General features: G+C 44.0%; 1 protein-coding gene across 7 annotated transcripts in view; it reads left to right on the top strand.

Moving 5' to 3' along the window:
• Positions 1-15,158, top strand: part of CEMIP (cell migration inducing hyaluronidase 1) — a 169,699-nt gene that overhangs the window by 81,148 nt on the left and 73,393 nt on the right. For 4 of the 7 annotated variants that reach the window (XM_079954188.1, XM_079954187.1, XM_079954189.1 and 1 more), the window contains exon 2: positions 12,739-12,845. In XM_079954188.1, the coding sequence (XP_079810314.1) occupies positions 12,788-12,845 (58 nt within the window). In that variant the 5' untranslated portion in view covers positions 12,739-12,787. Of the gene's footprint in view, positions 1-671; positions 1,886-12,738; positions 12,846-15,158 lie in introns of those variants that run through there. The other 3 variants (XR_013833212.1, XM_079954191.1, XM_079954186.1) reach the window with 3 other exon arrangements.

The following is a 15,158-nucleotide window of genomic DNA, read 5'->3' as shown; positions in this document are numbered from 1 at the left end:
CGTATCTCGGGAGTATTTAGAGGTGGTGGAAACCAAACGATGTGGGGCACAGAATATGCATTCTTCAAATACTTCCATGCCCACTACGAATATATACCCATTTTATACCTGTTTTGACTTTTCGCGCCTTTGGCCAAATAAAATCCTCGGTATTCTTATTTAGGAAGGGTGCTGCTTGATTTGCAGCAATGAGCAGCTGTCGTTGATTGTTTTTAAACTCTGTGGCCTGAAAAGCTTCAGCTGTGGGTTTCTGCAGAGAAAACCTCTTATAATAAAGGGTCAAATGCAAGCAAGCTTTCTTCACTGAACTGGGTACCTAGTTCCCAAGCCAGGTAAGTGAGGCAGCATGGCTGCACTGTACACTAAAAGGAATTTGAAATTCTACACCAAGAAATGCTGGATTCTGTGATCTCTGTGTTCCAATGATTCAGATGAGTTTCATAACATCCTGTAGAATTCTGCTTGTGTTTGTCATGGGGAGAGCTGAGCAAATCTGTCGATTTTGGTTCTTCTCAGTTTCTCATTTTTCCCCCGTTGATATGAAATTCAGGTCTCCACATTTCCAGATCACTTTGAGATTTATTTACTTTTCTGATTCCTCATGAAAATTCATCAGCATTTTTGTGTAAGTTTCTCCTAAAGTATATATTTTTGTAAGCAATTTTGCCCAATATGCACATTTTTGCAAATCATTTCCCCCTTAATATTTATATATACCTAATATAATGCATTTTTGAAACTTACTTCCACTTATGCATACTTTGCCATTTTTTTAAAAAAAAAATGCCTTTTGTGCACATTACTTGACTGAAGAAGCTCACTGCAAAATTCAGAGGTGTGAATTTGGAAGAACAGCTGTGTTCCATTCTGCATATTGTTTCAGAAAGTTCAAATTAGGTAAATTTGCCTTTAAATAGGCACTGAATTGAATTTCTTCCCCCATCTCTATCATGGTAGGATGCTGAAAACTCTGTAGGCTGTAGGAGCTCTACCATTGGACATAGGGCTAAAATGTGCTCAGTCTCTCCTGAGTTCTGAGGTTCCTTCAGACATTGCCCACATGCTTTCAAGCCTACGTCCATAGCCTTGAGGACCAGAAGTGTTGTTTTTTTTAAGTAAACAAAACCTAGAGGTGCTTAGAATGCTATATTTTGCATTTAATAACCAGTTTCATGCAACTGTAGAAAACCCACAAACCTGCCAATTACTTATTTCCTTGTCACATGGCAACCAATATGAGCAGCTCCAGATTTTTGCCTACATGTTTCCAAGAAGACATTTTTTGCTGCTGCCATCATGTCAGGAAACATAACAATTTTATCCTAACCCTGACACAGAAATTGATTTTTTGTGTTGAAGGTGGAAGTGGTGGGGAGGAGAGAAATCATACTTAAACAAAGCACTCCTGGGTTTAAACTGAGACAAAACTGTTCTAAAGCATATTTTGTGATAACACCCCCCTTTTTTTGCTATGTCTGAGAAGCCTGCCCTCCACTCACCAGTGTGATAATGCCCTAAACTTTCCTTCCAATGCAAAGGCAGAAGAGCTGGCAGCGCAGAAGCAGAAGGAACAATAAGCTTGACCTTCTGGAAAATTACATATGGACTAAATCCTCCCGAAATGGGGGGGAGGCCAGGTGAGGTGAGCCACACGTAAACAAGGCTGGTGCCACCAAGGCACAAAGGAAAACAACCAGGGCCCCACCCTCCTTCATAAAAGCAAGCAGTTGCAGGAGCAGGGAATGGCAGATGGGTTCAGCTTCTAACCTGCTGGGCCACTGCTGGAAAGGCAATTGTTGGGCCGAGTAGGAAAAAATAATCTCTTGATCCACAAAGAACCGATGGAGGAAGCCCAAATGCAGCTGAGCTGTCAGGAAGATCACAGGTACTCTTCAAGCTGTTACCTGTCTGTCTGCAATGAATTTGATTTTCTGAATAGATTAGGACTGTGTCAGGCTTCTGATCTCCAGAAGTTTTTGTTTTTATCTTAGCCACAGATGGGAATCCATTGGTGCCAAGTTAGGTAGGCGTCAGGGATAAAGTTGATCAGCTTTCGTTTAAAGCCAAATTGATCAGATTTGTAGTTTTTGGAACAATACACCACCTTGCAGAATTCACACTTCTCTGAATTTTGCAATGCCATTCTCCAACCAAATGCATGTAGTGAGGGGAACTGTGCATAAAAATATGCTCTGGAAAATAACATACAAAAATGTATTATATTAGGATTAATTGCTTGGGGGGGGGGGAATGTGTACCTTTGTCAAAACTGCATACAGGAATGTACTTATTAGGAGAATTCACGCATTCGCAAAAAATGTTGGTGAACGCTCGTGGTTTTTGTAAAAAACAAAATGTGAATTGCTGCGGAAATGTGCAGACCTGAATTTAACGTGGGTTAAATGAGAAACTGCATGAACCAAAATGGACAGATCCTTCCACCCCACGTGCCAAAATTGTCTTTTGGAGCCCAGCATGTACGGGCCTAGATAATATCAATGGTCTGATACAAGACACATCCAGGGCAGAACATATTCTGCTTCTGTTTGAACAGCTGCATCTCCCCCAGTACTGGTTGGCTAAAGTAATTTGAGCAAGTGAACTCAGGTTAATTGGTTTAATTTTAAAATCAAAGCTTATTGTCAATGCGTTTTTTTGTTTGATACTGAAGAATTCAGAGCAAACCTATTGAGCACCCACTTTCCCTGAATAGCTCAAATCCGGCAGATGTAGAGGAAGGAGGACAGGAACCATCACATTTGGGTGCTATGGGTTTTTAATTTATACAATTAACCCTGCTAATTTGTCCTTCGGAATAGGGAGAGGGTTGAGATCTCACGCTGCAGTCGTTTTATATCAGGAGATTGACACCTGCAGTAAACAGCTGTTGAAGGTCCCTGACTAACTGCTTCCTGTATCTACTTTTAGCATTGTCTGCTAATATTTGCTCTTTGGACAGATCCCAACAGCTGGGAATCTTTTCAAAGCGAGCCTCTAGCCAGAATAAGAGATGTAAATCCCACTCTCACTGTTGCCAAACAGCTTTTTAATGGCTAAGTTTTGCTTTCTTTCTGCCGAGTAGAGAATTTGCAGCTGGAACTGGAGAGGCCTTCAAGATTTTCACTGTGCTGGCTGCATGATAAGCCTGCCACTTTTTTCTTTTTTAAAAAAACCATTTAAAGTGCTGCCTTGGAGGCAGAAATTAAGTTGATGCTGCTTTCCATATTGCTGCATTTCTATGCTGGAAAATGCACCGCTCTCTGCCTCCCGAGAAGCTAAAGGTACAGCTCCCACAACAGCTACATTCTATTTTCACTGTTGGAGTGAATATACCTGTTGCTGGAAATCACAGTGCAGAAAATGCTGTTGCACTCAGATCCCACTTGCGGGCTTCCGTTGACAACAGATTGGCTACTGTGAGACTAGACAGGCCATTGCCCTGATGTAGCAGGCCTCTTTTTGTATTGTTATGACGCTGCATTCATCCCCTCACTCTTGCCATGGTTTGCATGCTTGGAGAAGGCAGGTAGGGAGGAAGGGGAAAGCAGCTCAGAAAGCTCATGGCAGGAGGGCAACAATGGGCTCTGCAGCTGCATGGTCTTCCCTAGGGATCCTTTCCAAATTCCCTATCTCTGTATTCTCTGTAAGGAAGTGTCTCTAAATTAGCATGCTGCTGATAACGCTAAGATTGCAGGTTCGATCCCCATATAGGATGGCTGCAGTTGTACTAGATCAGGCATGTTCATAGTCCATTTGGGGGGCATAATCTGGCCCACTGGTCAGTTTAATCCGGACCCCCTGTGGCAGTTCATTTCCTGGGGTAAAATCCTAAAAAAAAAAAAGCTCAACAACTTCAACCCTAAAACCAGTGTGGTGTAGTGGTTAAGCCAGTGTGGTGTAGTGGTTAAGAGCGGTGGACTCGTAATCTGGTGAACCGGGTTCGCTTCCCCACTCCTCCACATGCAGCTGTGGGGTGACCTTGGGCTAGTCACACTTCTCTGAAGTCTCTCAGCCTCACTCACCTCACAGAGTGTTTGTTGTGGGGGAGGAAGGGAAAGGAGAATGTTAGCCGCTTTGAGACTCCTTAGGGTAGTGATAAAGAGGGATATCAAATCCAAACTCTTCTTCTTCTAAAAAAAGGCTAAACAACGTCACACTCAAAGAAAACTCAACAACTTCAAGCCAAAAAAGGTCAACAACATTGGTTGGCTCTTTGGTCGGCCCTCACGGCCCTTCACTTCATCAAATCTGGCCCTCTTTGAAGAAAGTTTAGACACCCCTGGACGAGATGCTCCTCAGGGTACCCATTCAACTCTACAATTCTATTATTCTAGGTGGTACTACAGCATGGATCTGGGTCTTGGTTGGTGCTCAGTGATATTCACCCCCTACAAGTTAGCCTAGTAAGAGAAAGGGGTTGATACATTTGGGTGCCATGAGGGCGGTTTAGTAGATATTATAAACCCACCAATCTATTATTTAGTTCTGCCTTGAGCAGGAAGTGGTGGGAAGCTTCAAACGACAGTGCAGATTAATTCCTCTGCTGATTGTTTTTCCATGTGTGAGTGTACACACACACACACACACACACACACACACACACAGGAGAGAGATGCAAACAAACAAGTATTTGATAGGATTTATTTCATGCCTTAAGGTTCTAGAGAGGCTTACAGTATAAACACACAATATCAAGATGATTTTAAAAATGTATGTCTACCATTGATCATGGCCAAATTTGGTTACTCGGGAATCGTTTTCTATATTCTGCTGTTTGATATTTTTTTTTTCTTGCCAGTCAATGCAAACTTCATTTTTAAAAGCAAGCCAGCAGCAGGACATGTAGCAAGTGTCCCGGCGAAGGTTGAAACTCAGCAGTTATGTAAGGTCTGCAGGACTTGGCTTCTGTTGTTCATCACATGTTTCTGCCATCTGAAGTCGTGCTGAACGCTTGAAAACAAGAAAGTTGTCTGTGAGTGGCTAAACAATGGACAAATGAGAATAATCGAGGTCCTGTTTCATTATTTTAATTAGGGATGGGCAAGCTTCAGGCTGATTGTCCTGAAAATGAATTGGACTTTTAAAAAAGTATTCACACTTTAAGTTCTCATCTCCCTCCGTCTCAAAGCAACCATTTGGGAGGGGAAACTTGACTTGGAGAAAAGCTGGGGTAACAGGAGGTGGCAGAGGGCTCCCAGGGACACAGAATCAAGCTCCATGCTCCCTGACAGGAAACAACTACTTAAGGCAGGCATAGATAGGCAAACTTGGCCCTCCAGATGTTTTGGGACTACAATTCCCATCATCCCTGACCACTGGTCCTGTTAGCTAGGGATCATGGGAGTTGTAGTCCCAAAACATCTGGAGGGCCAAGTTTGCCTATGCCTGACTTAGGGCTTTATAAGCCTTGTACCTGGCATTACATGGGAGTTGTAAGAAACAACAACAACAAAAATCTGTACAGCTTTGTAATCAGTGGTTAAAATCAGCGCATTTCAGTCCACCATCTTAATATAAAATGGCACCCATTTGTATCCAAACACATGAAAACCCGCTTCTTCCATTTCAGAAACCATCATGCAAAATAGAGATTCAAAGGGTGCCTTTTCATGTAGTTTATATTGCACAAATCTTATTGTTGTAAACCTCTTTGATTATTTTATGACATAGTGGCAGTGCTTTTTTTCTAAAAATATGTTTAGGGGTACTCTCATTTTGACTCAAGGAAATCACAGTTTTATAGTTCAGATCAGGGAAAATAAATACAGTAAATGGACAAAAGTACAAAATGTTTAGGGGTATGCATCCCACTGCGTCCCCCCCAGAAAAAAGCACTGCATAGTGGTATATAAATATTTTTTATATAGCAATGTGCTCACTGCGGCAAGAGGGCAAGTTAGTGTGCTTGTTCAGTTTTGGCCCTTCTATATAATATTTTTTAAATATATGGCCAGCTGATGACAGAAATGATTACTTCACTGTAGATCTTAATAGCAGGGCAGCAGTTCAAGTTAAGATAAAATGCAGTTGCTTTATTTCCACACGACTCTGGAGTCGTAAGGCTTAAGAAAACAGCCAGCTGGCAATATTCTGAAATTCTTCTTGGCTTTAGGTGCTGATAAATAGAAGAGTTAGGGTTTTGTTTTTTTCCAGTTTGAAAGAATGCAATTACTCTACCCCCCCCCACCCCAAATCAAATACTTATGCATGACTCTAAACTAGTACTGTCAATCTTTTGCCTGAAGTGTGTGTCTTGTTTGCCAAAGAATAATGTCACAGCCCCTTCAACATAGTGGCCAGTCTAATGCAAAACCCAACAAACTCCTCTTGTGTGGGGTTAAAGGTAAAGGGTAAAGGGACCCCTGACCATTAGGTCCAGTCGTGACCGACTCTGGGGTTGCAGTGCTCATCTCACTTTATTGGCCGAGGGAGCCGGCGTACAGCTTCTGGGTCATGTGGCCAGCATGACTAAGCCACTTCTGGCAAACCAGAGCAGTGCACAGAAACGCCGGTTACCTTTCTGCCAGAGCGGTACCTATTTATCTACTTGCACTTTGACGTGCTCTTGAACTGCTAGGTTGGCAGGAGCAGGGACCAAGCAACGGGAACTCACCCCGTTTTGGGGATTTGGACCGCCGACCTTCTGATTGGCAAGTCCTAGGTTCTGTGGTTTAACCCACAGTGCCACCTGCATCCCTGTGTAGGGTTACCATCTCTTTAATGGCTAGAACAGTCTTTATTAACTTGGTGCCATCCAGATGTTTTGAATTAGAGCTCCCACCAGCCCACCATAGGGTGATGGGAGGGTTTGCCTCTCAACTGATAATGAAAGCAAGATGAATAGTGGACATAAACACCCAAAGAGGAATAATGTACTGTAGTGACCTAGCCTAGGTTGCTGAGCTTTTGGGGGAAACATCAGTGTGTGTGTGTGTGTGTGTGTGTGTGTGTGTGTGTGTGTGTTTAGGCTTTTAAAAAAGGATTTCAAAAGCATTTTTAAAAATAAATAAAAATCACCCTGCTTGCCATGCGTCTGGGATTACCTGGCCATTTTGCCGATTTGGCAAAAACCCGCCTGGATGCCATTTTCAGAGCCCGGTTCCTGGATGTTGTTGCTGTTGTTTAGTCGTTTAGTCGTGTCCGACTCTTCATTACCCCATGGACCAGAGCACGCAAGGCATTCCTGTCTTCCACTGCCTCCCACAGTTTGGTCAAACACATGCTGGTAGCTTCGAGAACACTGTCCAACCATCTCGTCCTCTGTCGTCCCCTTCTCCTTGTGCCCTCCATCTTTCCCAACATCAGGGTCTTTTCCAGGGAGTCTTCTCTTCTCATGAGGTGGCCAAAGTATTGTAGCCTCAGCTTCAGGATCTGTCCTTCCAGTGAGCACTCAGGGCTGATTTCCTTAAGAATGGATAGGTTGGATCTTTTTGCAGTCCATGGGAGAACTCTCAAGAGTCTCCTCCAGCTTGAATAACTCAGAGAAGCTATGAACTATGCCGAGCAGGTTCCTGGATATGGCAGCCCTAACCTAGCCACTTCAATTCCCTGTTGAGCTGCAATCTCCATTAGGATGGGGTTGTCTCCCTAGAAATGGACTGGACAATAAGGAAAACTGAAACTAAGGAAGAGAGACTTCCCCTAACCCTTTTAAAATTGGTGGAAAGCTTTAATTTGATTGACATATGGAGATTTAAACACCCACTGGACAGGGAATTCGCTTCTTTCTCAGAACCAAATCAGTCTGCCGGAAGAATCGACTCAGTTTTGATATTTCCAGGGTCCAACATATTCTCCCTGAATGATCTAAAATCAGTGGTAGAGCACATGCAAAAAGGACCCAGATCCCATCTGGCATCTCCAGATGGGACTACAAAATGTTCCTAATTAATACCCTGGAGAGCCACTTGCCAGTCCATGTAGACCTGTGTTAGAACTGTTGTAAAACAGGATCTCTCTTTGGCTCTGCATTTTTCCTTATCAACACAAGGGTTGGTGACCATGAGGACTGGGAGGGCAGAAGGCAGAAAGCCCCGCAAGTAGGTGGAGCTGAAGCCATTGATAGGCAAAGACCATTCATTCTTGCTTTCTCCCCATCTTATATATTTTCTGAGAATCCTCCGGAAAAATAATCTTTCAAAGGACCTGCTGATGGCATTTTACCATTGTACGGTTGAGAGTTTATTAACTTATGGTCTGTGTGTGTGGTTTGGGAGCTGCACGGTCAGGGAAAAAACAATGCTGTCCAGGGTTGTAAAGACTGCGGAGAGAATAACTGGGTGCACTCTTCCCACCTTGGATCAAATCTATGCTTCCAGGTGCCATAAGAAAGCTGCAGAGATAGCGCAGGATAGTGTGCACCCCAGAAAAGATCTCCTTCAGCTTCTGCCCTCTGGAAGAAGGTACAGAGTTATGAAGACTAGGACTAGCCACCTGAGAAACATTTTCTATCCAAATGCAATTTTGGTTTTAAACGCAGTGTAAGGTTGTCTCTATGTGAGTATAGTGTATTCAATTATGGGGTATCAGACTTTTTAGGGGCTAACAAGGCTGGGATAGTTGGGATAGCAGGCTTGTTGGTTTTTGAATGTCTTATATAGATTTTTTTCCTTCCAATTTCGTTGTTCTGTATGGGACAATGACAATAAAGATTATCGTATCTGTCAGGGGTTCAGGAGCAGAAGCACAGGGAAGAGGGGAGATGGAGAGCGAAGGGGAAGAATCTGAGGGCAGCGTAGGAGAAGATGACAGTGGCCTGAGAGATTCCATGAGCCTCTCCAGCGAATCGGAAGATTCACAGAAGGGGGCGCCGGTGGCCAGGGCAAGGGGGGTCCCAAGGGGGACACCCCAGAAGCAAGGGGCCAGCGGGGACTCCCAGAGCAGCAGTTGGAAATCAGGACCAGCTTCCCCACCAGAGCATAGTGGGGGGGAAGAGTCACAGGTATCGGGAGTAGCGTCTCCCCCAGCAGGGAGAGGAGAGGAGTCAGGGCTGACCACGCCTCTATCGGAGAGTCAGACAATGGAGGGGAGGTCAGATCCGGCCAGTATCCCGGAAAAGGGAAGCAGTGACAGAAGTAGTGTAACGGTCAGGAGGAAGGTCACTGGGTTGGCGCGAGAGGCAAGTTCAAATGTACAGGAGCGTGGGACAGCAGAGAATGAGGATTGGGAACCGGGTCCTAAAGCCCGCCGGAGGCAGGGGGAGGAGCTAAGCGACTCAGCGTCTGAGGAGTCCAGAAAGGGGAATGCCCCAACGGGCAGGAGGACCCAGAGGAGAAGAGAGCAGCGGAAAAGGTGGAGCAGGGCTAGGATCTTAAACTGGTGTCAGAGGGGAGGAGATTCAGACGGGACTTCGCCGATCTAGGGTTTAAGATGTAGGGCTGCGCGCTGCGGCTTTGAAATGGAAATTGAACTTCAATAAAGACTTTTGTACATTACGACAGCCTAGCGTTGGTCCTCTGTGAGCTGGGACCTAGAGGCAGCTCTGACAGTATCGTATCTTCCTACCTGTTTATTCCCCCCCCCCCCAAAGCCAACACGTGACACTAAGGAGAAAGGGAGCTGACAGCCTGGTTCGACCCCAGGAAGTGGTTGTTAAGAGGCAGGCGGGTGGAGACTGGCTGACGGCATACTGAGATTGATGGGGCTGTACCCCATTTGCCATAACAGACCACCCTGCCCAGGGACGAGGTGTGAAGGCCTGCAGGTGTACTATTTTGTATGCTAAGAAGGCACTGGGATGCGGGTGGCACTGTGGGTTAAACCACAGAGCCTAGGACTTGCTGATCGAAAGGTCGGCGGTTCGAATCCCCGCGATGGGGTGAGCTCCTGTTGCTCGGTCCCAGCTCCTGCCCACCTAACAGTTTGAAAGCACCTCAAAGTGTGAGTAGATAAATAGGACCCACTCCAGCGGGAAGGTAAACGGCGTTTCCGTGTGCTGCGCTGGTGCTGGCTCGCCAGCTGCGGCTTAGTCACGCTGGCCACATGACCCGGAAGCTGTCTTCGGACAAGCGCCGGCTCCCGGCCTCTTGAGGGAGATGAGCGCGCAACCCCAGAGTTTGGCACGACTGGACCTGTTGGTCAGGGGTACCTTTACCTTTACCTTTACCTTTAAGAAGGCACTATCCAAACTTCTGCTCACACTCGCACAGCACATTTGCCAAAAGTAAAGTGCCCGCAAACGATCTACATTTAAAGTGGTGTGGTACTGTGTATCATAATGAATCATAACGTTTTGCCTATATGCAGTATGTCAAACTGAAGTAATATTTTTTTTAAAAAAATTGGCCAGTGTTAACGGTGGCTGATGTGCTTTAGGGTAATTGCAACAAAGTCTTGTTATAACATCCTTGGCTTACTGAATGTCAACACTGTTAAAACGTTGGCCGTGCACTTGGTTTCTGCACAATCCTATTAATTCCCCCCTGCATTTTGATTCCCTTAAAGTGTAAAACTGGGCACAGTAGCTTTCTACCCGTTTTGTGTGTGCTTTCACTGACTACTCCTCCTGCTCAGTGCTTCCCTAACTAGCTTTCTGGCATCCTTTTATTTAATTGCCGCATCTCTGCTAGCCTAAAGACTGCAGCACCTGTCAAGCAGCAGCAGGGCTGAGGCCACTCGGAGGTTTCACCTCTTGCGATGTTACAATCATGAAAAGCACAAAAGGGCTTTATTTATTTTAAAAGTGTACACTGGTGGTGGCCCGGGAGAGGTGGCGGGAGCATTTTGAAAGTTGTGAATGAGGGAAGAGCAATTTTGACCCCAATCTTATCTCTATACAGTGGTACCTCGGGTTAAGTACTTAATTCGTTCCATTGTGTATTGTTTTGTAATGATTTGTTGGGTCTCTGGACCGTCATAAAGATTGATGATGATGATGACTTAATTCATTCCAGAGGTCCATTCTTAACCTGAAACTGTTCTTAACCTGAAGCACCACTTTAGCTAATGGGGCCTCCCACTGCCGATGCGCCGTCGCTGTGCAATTCCTTTTCTCATCCTGAAGCAAAGTTCTCAACCTGAGGTAATATTTCTGGGTTAGCGGAGTCTGTAACCTAAAGTGTAGGTAACCCAAGGTACCACTGTATAGCAAATTCTGGTTTGTCATCCGACTTTATTCGTTTTATACTTGAGGGGATGGCTTCCTCCCCATCATACTGTCCACAACAAGTTAAGACCTGCCCCCCCCCAAAAAAAAATTGTATGGGTGCACCCACCATCCTGACAGTGTGTTGGGTTAAGGAAATGCCTTCTCTATCATGTTTCCCCATTTGTGAGACTCATTTGTGGGACCCAGGGAAGCTCACATGCCTCCTAGGTTGCTTCCAGACAACTTGTTTGTTGAGCATTTTGTCCTGATTTGTCTACAAGGAGGTTAGACTGTGCCAGTTATTTCTTGAGCTTTCATTCTGATTTGTTGGTGGGGTGGTTATACAATGTTGTGTTAAGGTGGAGCCCAAAACAACTTCCATTTGCTGGTATGTAATTGAATCCTGCGAGAAAATAGGAACATTTCAGAGTGTCCTTACACTAAAGTCTTTCAGGCATCAGGTGATCTTTACCACTCTTAACTGTATTTAAAGCATTTTAACTGTTTTAGAATACTTTGCAAGTGAGGGACAGGGTATTATGGATGTGTATGCTGCCCTGGGTTTCTTTGGGAAGAAAGGTGGGATATAAATTCAATGAATAATAAAATAATAATAATTTTGATTTCCCTGAGCTTTTAACCTCCGATGCATTTTCTTTTTTAAAAAAAATCTGCTGTGATTTATACTGTTGTCAGTAGTGGTTCTCCCCATTATTACTTTTATGAGGTATTGTCATCTGCCCAGGAAATGAATAAACCTGTCTTGAACCTCCTGGCATTAATTGCTTTAATTCTTGTGCTGTTTTAATGGGCTTGTTTTATTTCACATTTTAATTGTGGAGATTTCGCCGAATGTTTTGATGGAATTTTTTCATTGCGCATTTTAAGGAATGTATGTTTGTATTTTATTTTATTTTTTGTAATTGGTTTTACACTTTGTAAGTTGCTTAGAAACCACTTTGGCAATGAAGCGGTATATAAATGAATATGACTCCTACTAATAAATACTTTTTTTAAAAAAACAAAAACCGCTACACACACAAACACAGTGTTGTGATTTCATTTGCATTGTTGTAACCAGTTAACTGGATTCTCCCGAATGCTTGCTTGTGTGGTTGTGAAGTCTGGCTGCTGTTGCTTGTTGTTTTGTGGTGTGTATGCACATCTTCAAGCTGACACTAGTTTGTCAAATTTGAACCTTGGCATAATTTTTACTGAGTTTTTCTTTCTTCCTTCCTTACATGCTGAGCTGTATCACTTGTGTTCTCCATGCCGCATTCCTCTGGATTATCCTGTAACATGGGGCATTCTTCCTTCTTCTGCTCCACCCTGTAAATACTTAGTATATATATATATATATATATATATATATATATATATATATATATATATAAAATCCTAAATGGCGGCTCATGTTATCTTAAGCCTGCATAAAAGTTAAGAGTGAGGTGTGGTATGGAAAGCACACTTGTTGTCTTAGCTCTGCTGAGTCAAGAAAAGGGATAAACCAATATAGGCTTAGTCATACACTCAAGCCTAACCTTACCTCATTTTATTTTATTTAAAATAAATAACTAAATGTCCATACCTGTGCAAAAAAACGAAGCATTCTCAAACTGCTTTTCTTCCTCACCCCCGCTCCTTTTTTACAGGTCTTCAGAAGACAAGGGATATCTTCAAAGAGCATTTCCACACCCAAACATGTTCCTGACCAGCTGCTTAGTGGCCTTGGTATTTATGCTCCCTGCTGTACAAATGGGTAAGTCTGGATGGATTTAATTGAATGGCCACAATATTCATTTTATTTTCCACATTTTGTGTTCTGCTTTTTATATATATATATCGTAAGGGGTTCTTAAGTTAGACTGCAAATAAAACTTTAAAAAAATGTTTGTATATATAATAAAAATTAATAATTTTATTATTTGCAGCCCGCCCATCTGACTGGGTTTTCCCAGCCACTCTGGGCGGCTTCCAGCACATACAAAAACATAATAAAACATTATAACCTTAAAAACTTCCCATTTAATTTTATAAGTGAAATATGATGGGATTCATAAATTACACATAACCCCAAAGTGCTAGGAACGCCCTCCTTTTTATTTATTTGCTTGTTTCAAAAAATGACAACTACAATGACACACACACACACAAATCTTTTTTTTAAATTGGCACATAAATATTAATAGTTTTATTCTGGAAAGGGAGAGTTACCTGTTTTGCTTCCCCCCCCCCCAGCAGATAATTCAAAAAGCTTAAAGGTATTTGTATGGGTATCTGTAGTTTCTCAGTCACTGGGCAGCTTTAAAACTCATCTCAGGGCCAAAAGAGCTTTAAAGTTCCTCTAAGTTCATGTTTTTCTAAATTTACACGGATGGTACGTGTGCTCAAGCCATTAAATATGGAGTGCTAGAGTTTGTTTCAGTGAAAATGCTGCTTATCCCATAGGTTCAAAGTGGGAGGATTAGGATTTTAAAGTACCTCCCCCTACAACTCATCACTCCCTCAAACCCCCAGAACCTGCATATTATTGAACATATTTTTCTTTTGTCTTCCTTGGTTTCTATTCTTCATGTCTTCCATTGTGGAGCTCAGGGTGACATTTGTGGGGCCACTGTGAGGTGTCTCATCCAGACCCAGACCAGACCCAGTCCTGCTTCTGCTGTACAGTGGTACCTTGGGTTACAGACGCTTCAGGTTATAGACTCCACTAACCCAGAAATAGTACCTCAGGTTAAGAACTTTGCTTCAGGATGAGAACAGAAATTGCACAGCAGCGGTGCATCAACAGTGAAAGGCGCCATTAGCTAAAGTAGTACCTCAGGTTAAGAACAGTTTCAGGTTAAGAACGGACCTCCAGAACGAATTAAGTTCTTAACCCGAGGTACCACTGTATCTACTCTTTAGAACAGAGGTTTTCAACCTTTTTGAGTCCACGGCTCCCTTGACCAGCAACATTCTTTCTGAGGCACCCCTGTGGGGCCCAAGAGCCCAGTTATGTCACCCCTTGCTTGCAGAGCTGGCAGCCTCTCACCCTTTTTCAAACACCCTTCCTTGTGGAGGGTTCCCTCAGCCTCCTCTCCCTGCTCCTTGGGAGTCCTCTGCCACCCCGGTCTCTGAGCTACCCACCCCCTCCCCAAATAGAGGTGCCTCCCAGAGGCATCATTCGCCTTTGGAGCATATAGCCAGGGCTGCTGCAATAAACATCATCCAGCCCAGATGCTGAGGTCCAGCGCCGAGGGCCTTCTGGCGGTTCCCTTGCTGCGAGAAGTGAGGTTACAGGGAACCCGGCAGAGGGCCTTCTTGGTGGTGGCGCCCGCCCTGTGGAACACCCTCCCAGCAGATGTCAAGGCAATAAACAACTATTTTATTTTTAAAAGACAACTTCCTGTTTACGGAAGCTTTTAATGTCTGATGCTGTATTGTTTTTAATATTTGCTTGGAAGCCGCCCAGAGTGGCTGGGGAAACCCAGCCAGATAGGCGGGGTATAAATAATAAATTATTATATTATGCAAGCCTTTGGGAGACAGAGATGTGAGAGGGCAGAGGAGGAGGGAGGGAAGAGGGACAGAGACCAGGGTTGCCCACGGCACCCCTGACCATCATTCTAGGCACCCCAGGGTGCCACGACACACTGGTTGAAAACCACTGCTTTAGAGCAGGAGGTGCTCTGCAGGTGTTTCAGAACTCCAACTCCCATCATCCCCAGCCTGTGCAGGTGATGGACAGGGAAGAGGGAAAACATCTGGAGAGCAGTTGCTTCCCCACTTCCTTTAGAATATGCCCTGTTTTCATGAGACACATTTCCAGAAATGAACGCTCAGAATTCAAAATTGCTACTCTCTGTCTAACTACCTGTTTTGCTTCTCGTGCTCAGGAAGTTTTCATCAGGAAGCAAAAAAAAAAACTAATGCTATACTCGGGCCCATTGTTTCTAATCCTTGCTCAATGACAGAGGAGGGATAGAATACAACCTGACCTAGGAGAAGGGAGAGAAGAGGAAATTTGCAGCTGGGTGTGAAATTTCATCTGTGATGCAGAGATGCACCTTGTAAAACTGTCTCTCTCCCT

The sequence above is a fragment of the Podarcis cretensis genome (genome assembly GCF_951804945.1).
Source record: "Podarcis cretensis genome assembly, chromosome: 14".
Classification (NCBI taxonomy): domain Eukaryota; kingdom Metazoa; phylum Chordata; class Lepidosauria; order Squamata; family Lacertidae; genus Podarcis; species Podarcis cretensis.
The sequence above is the reverse complement of the archived record's forward strand: the minus strand, read 5'-3'. Positions and strand labels throughout refer to the sequence as shown.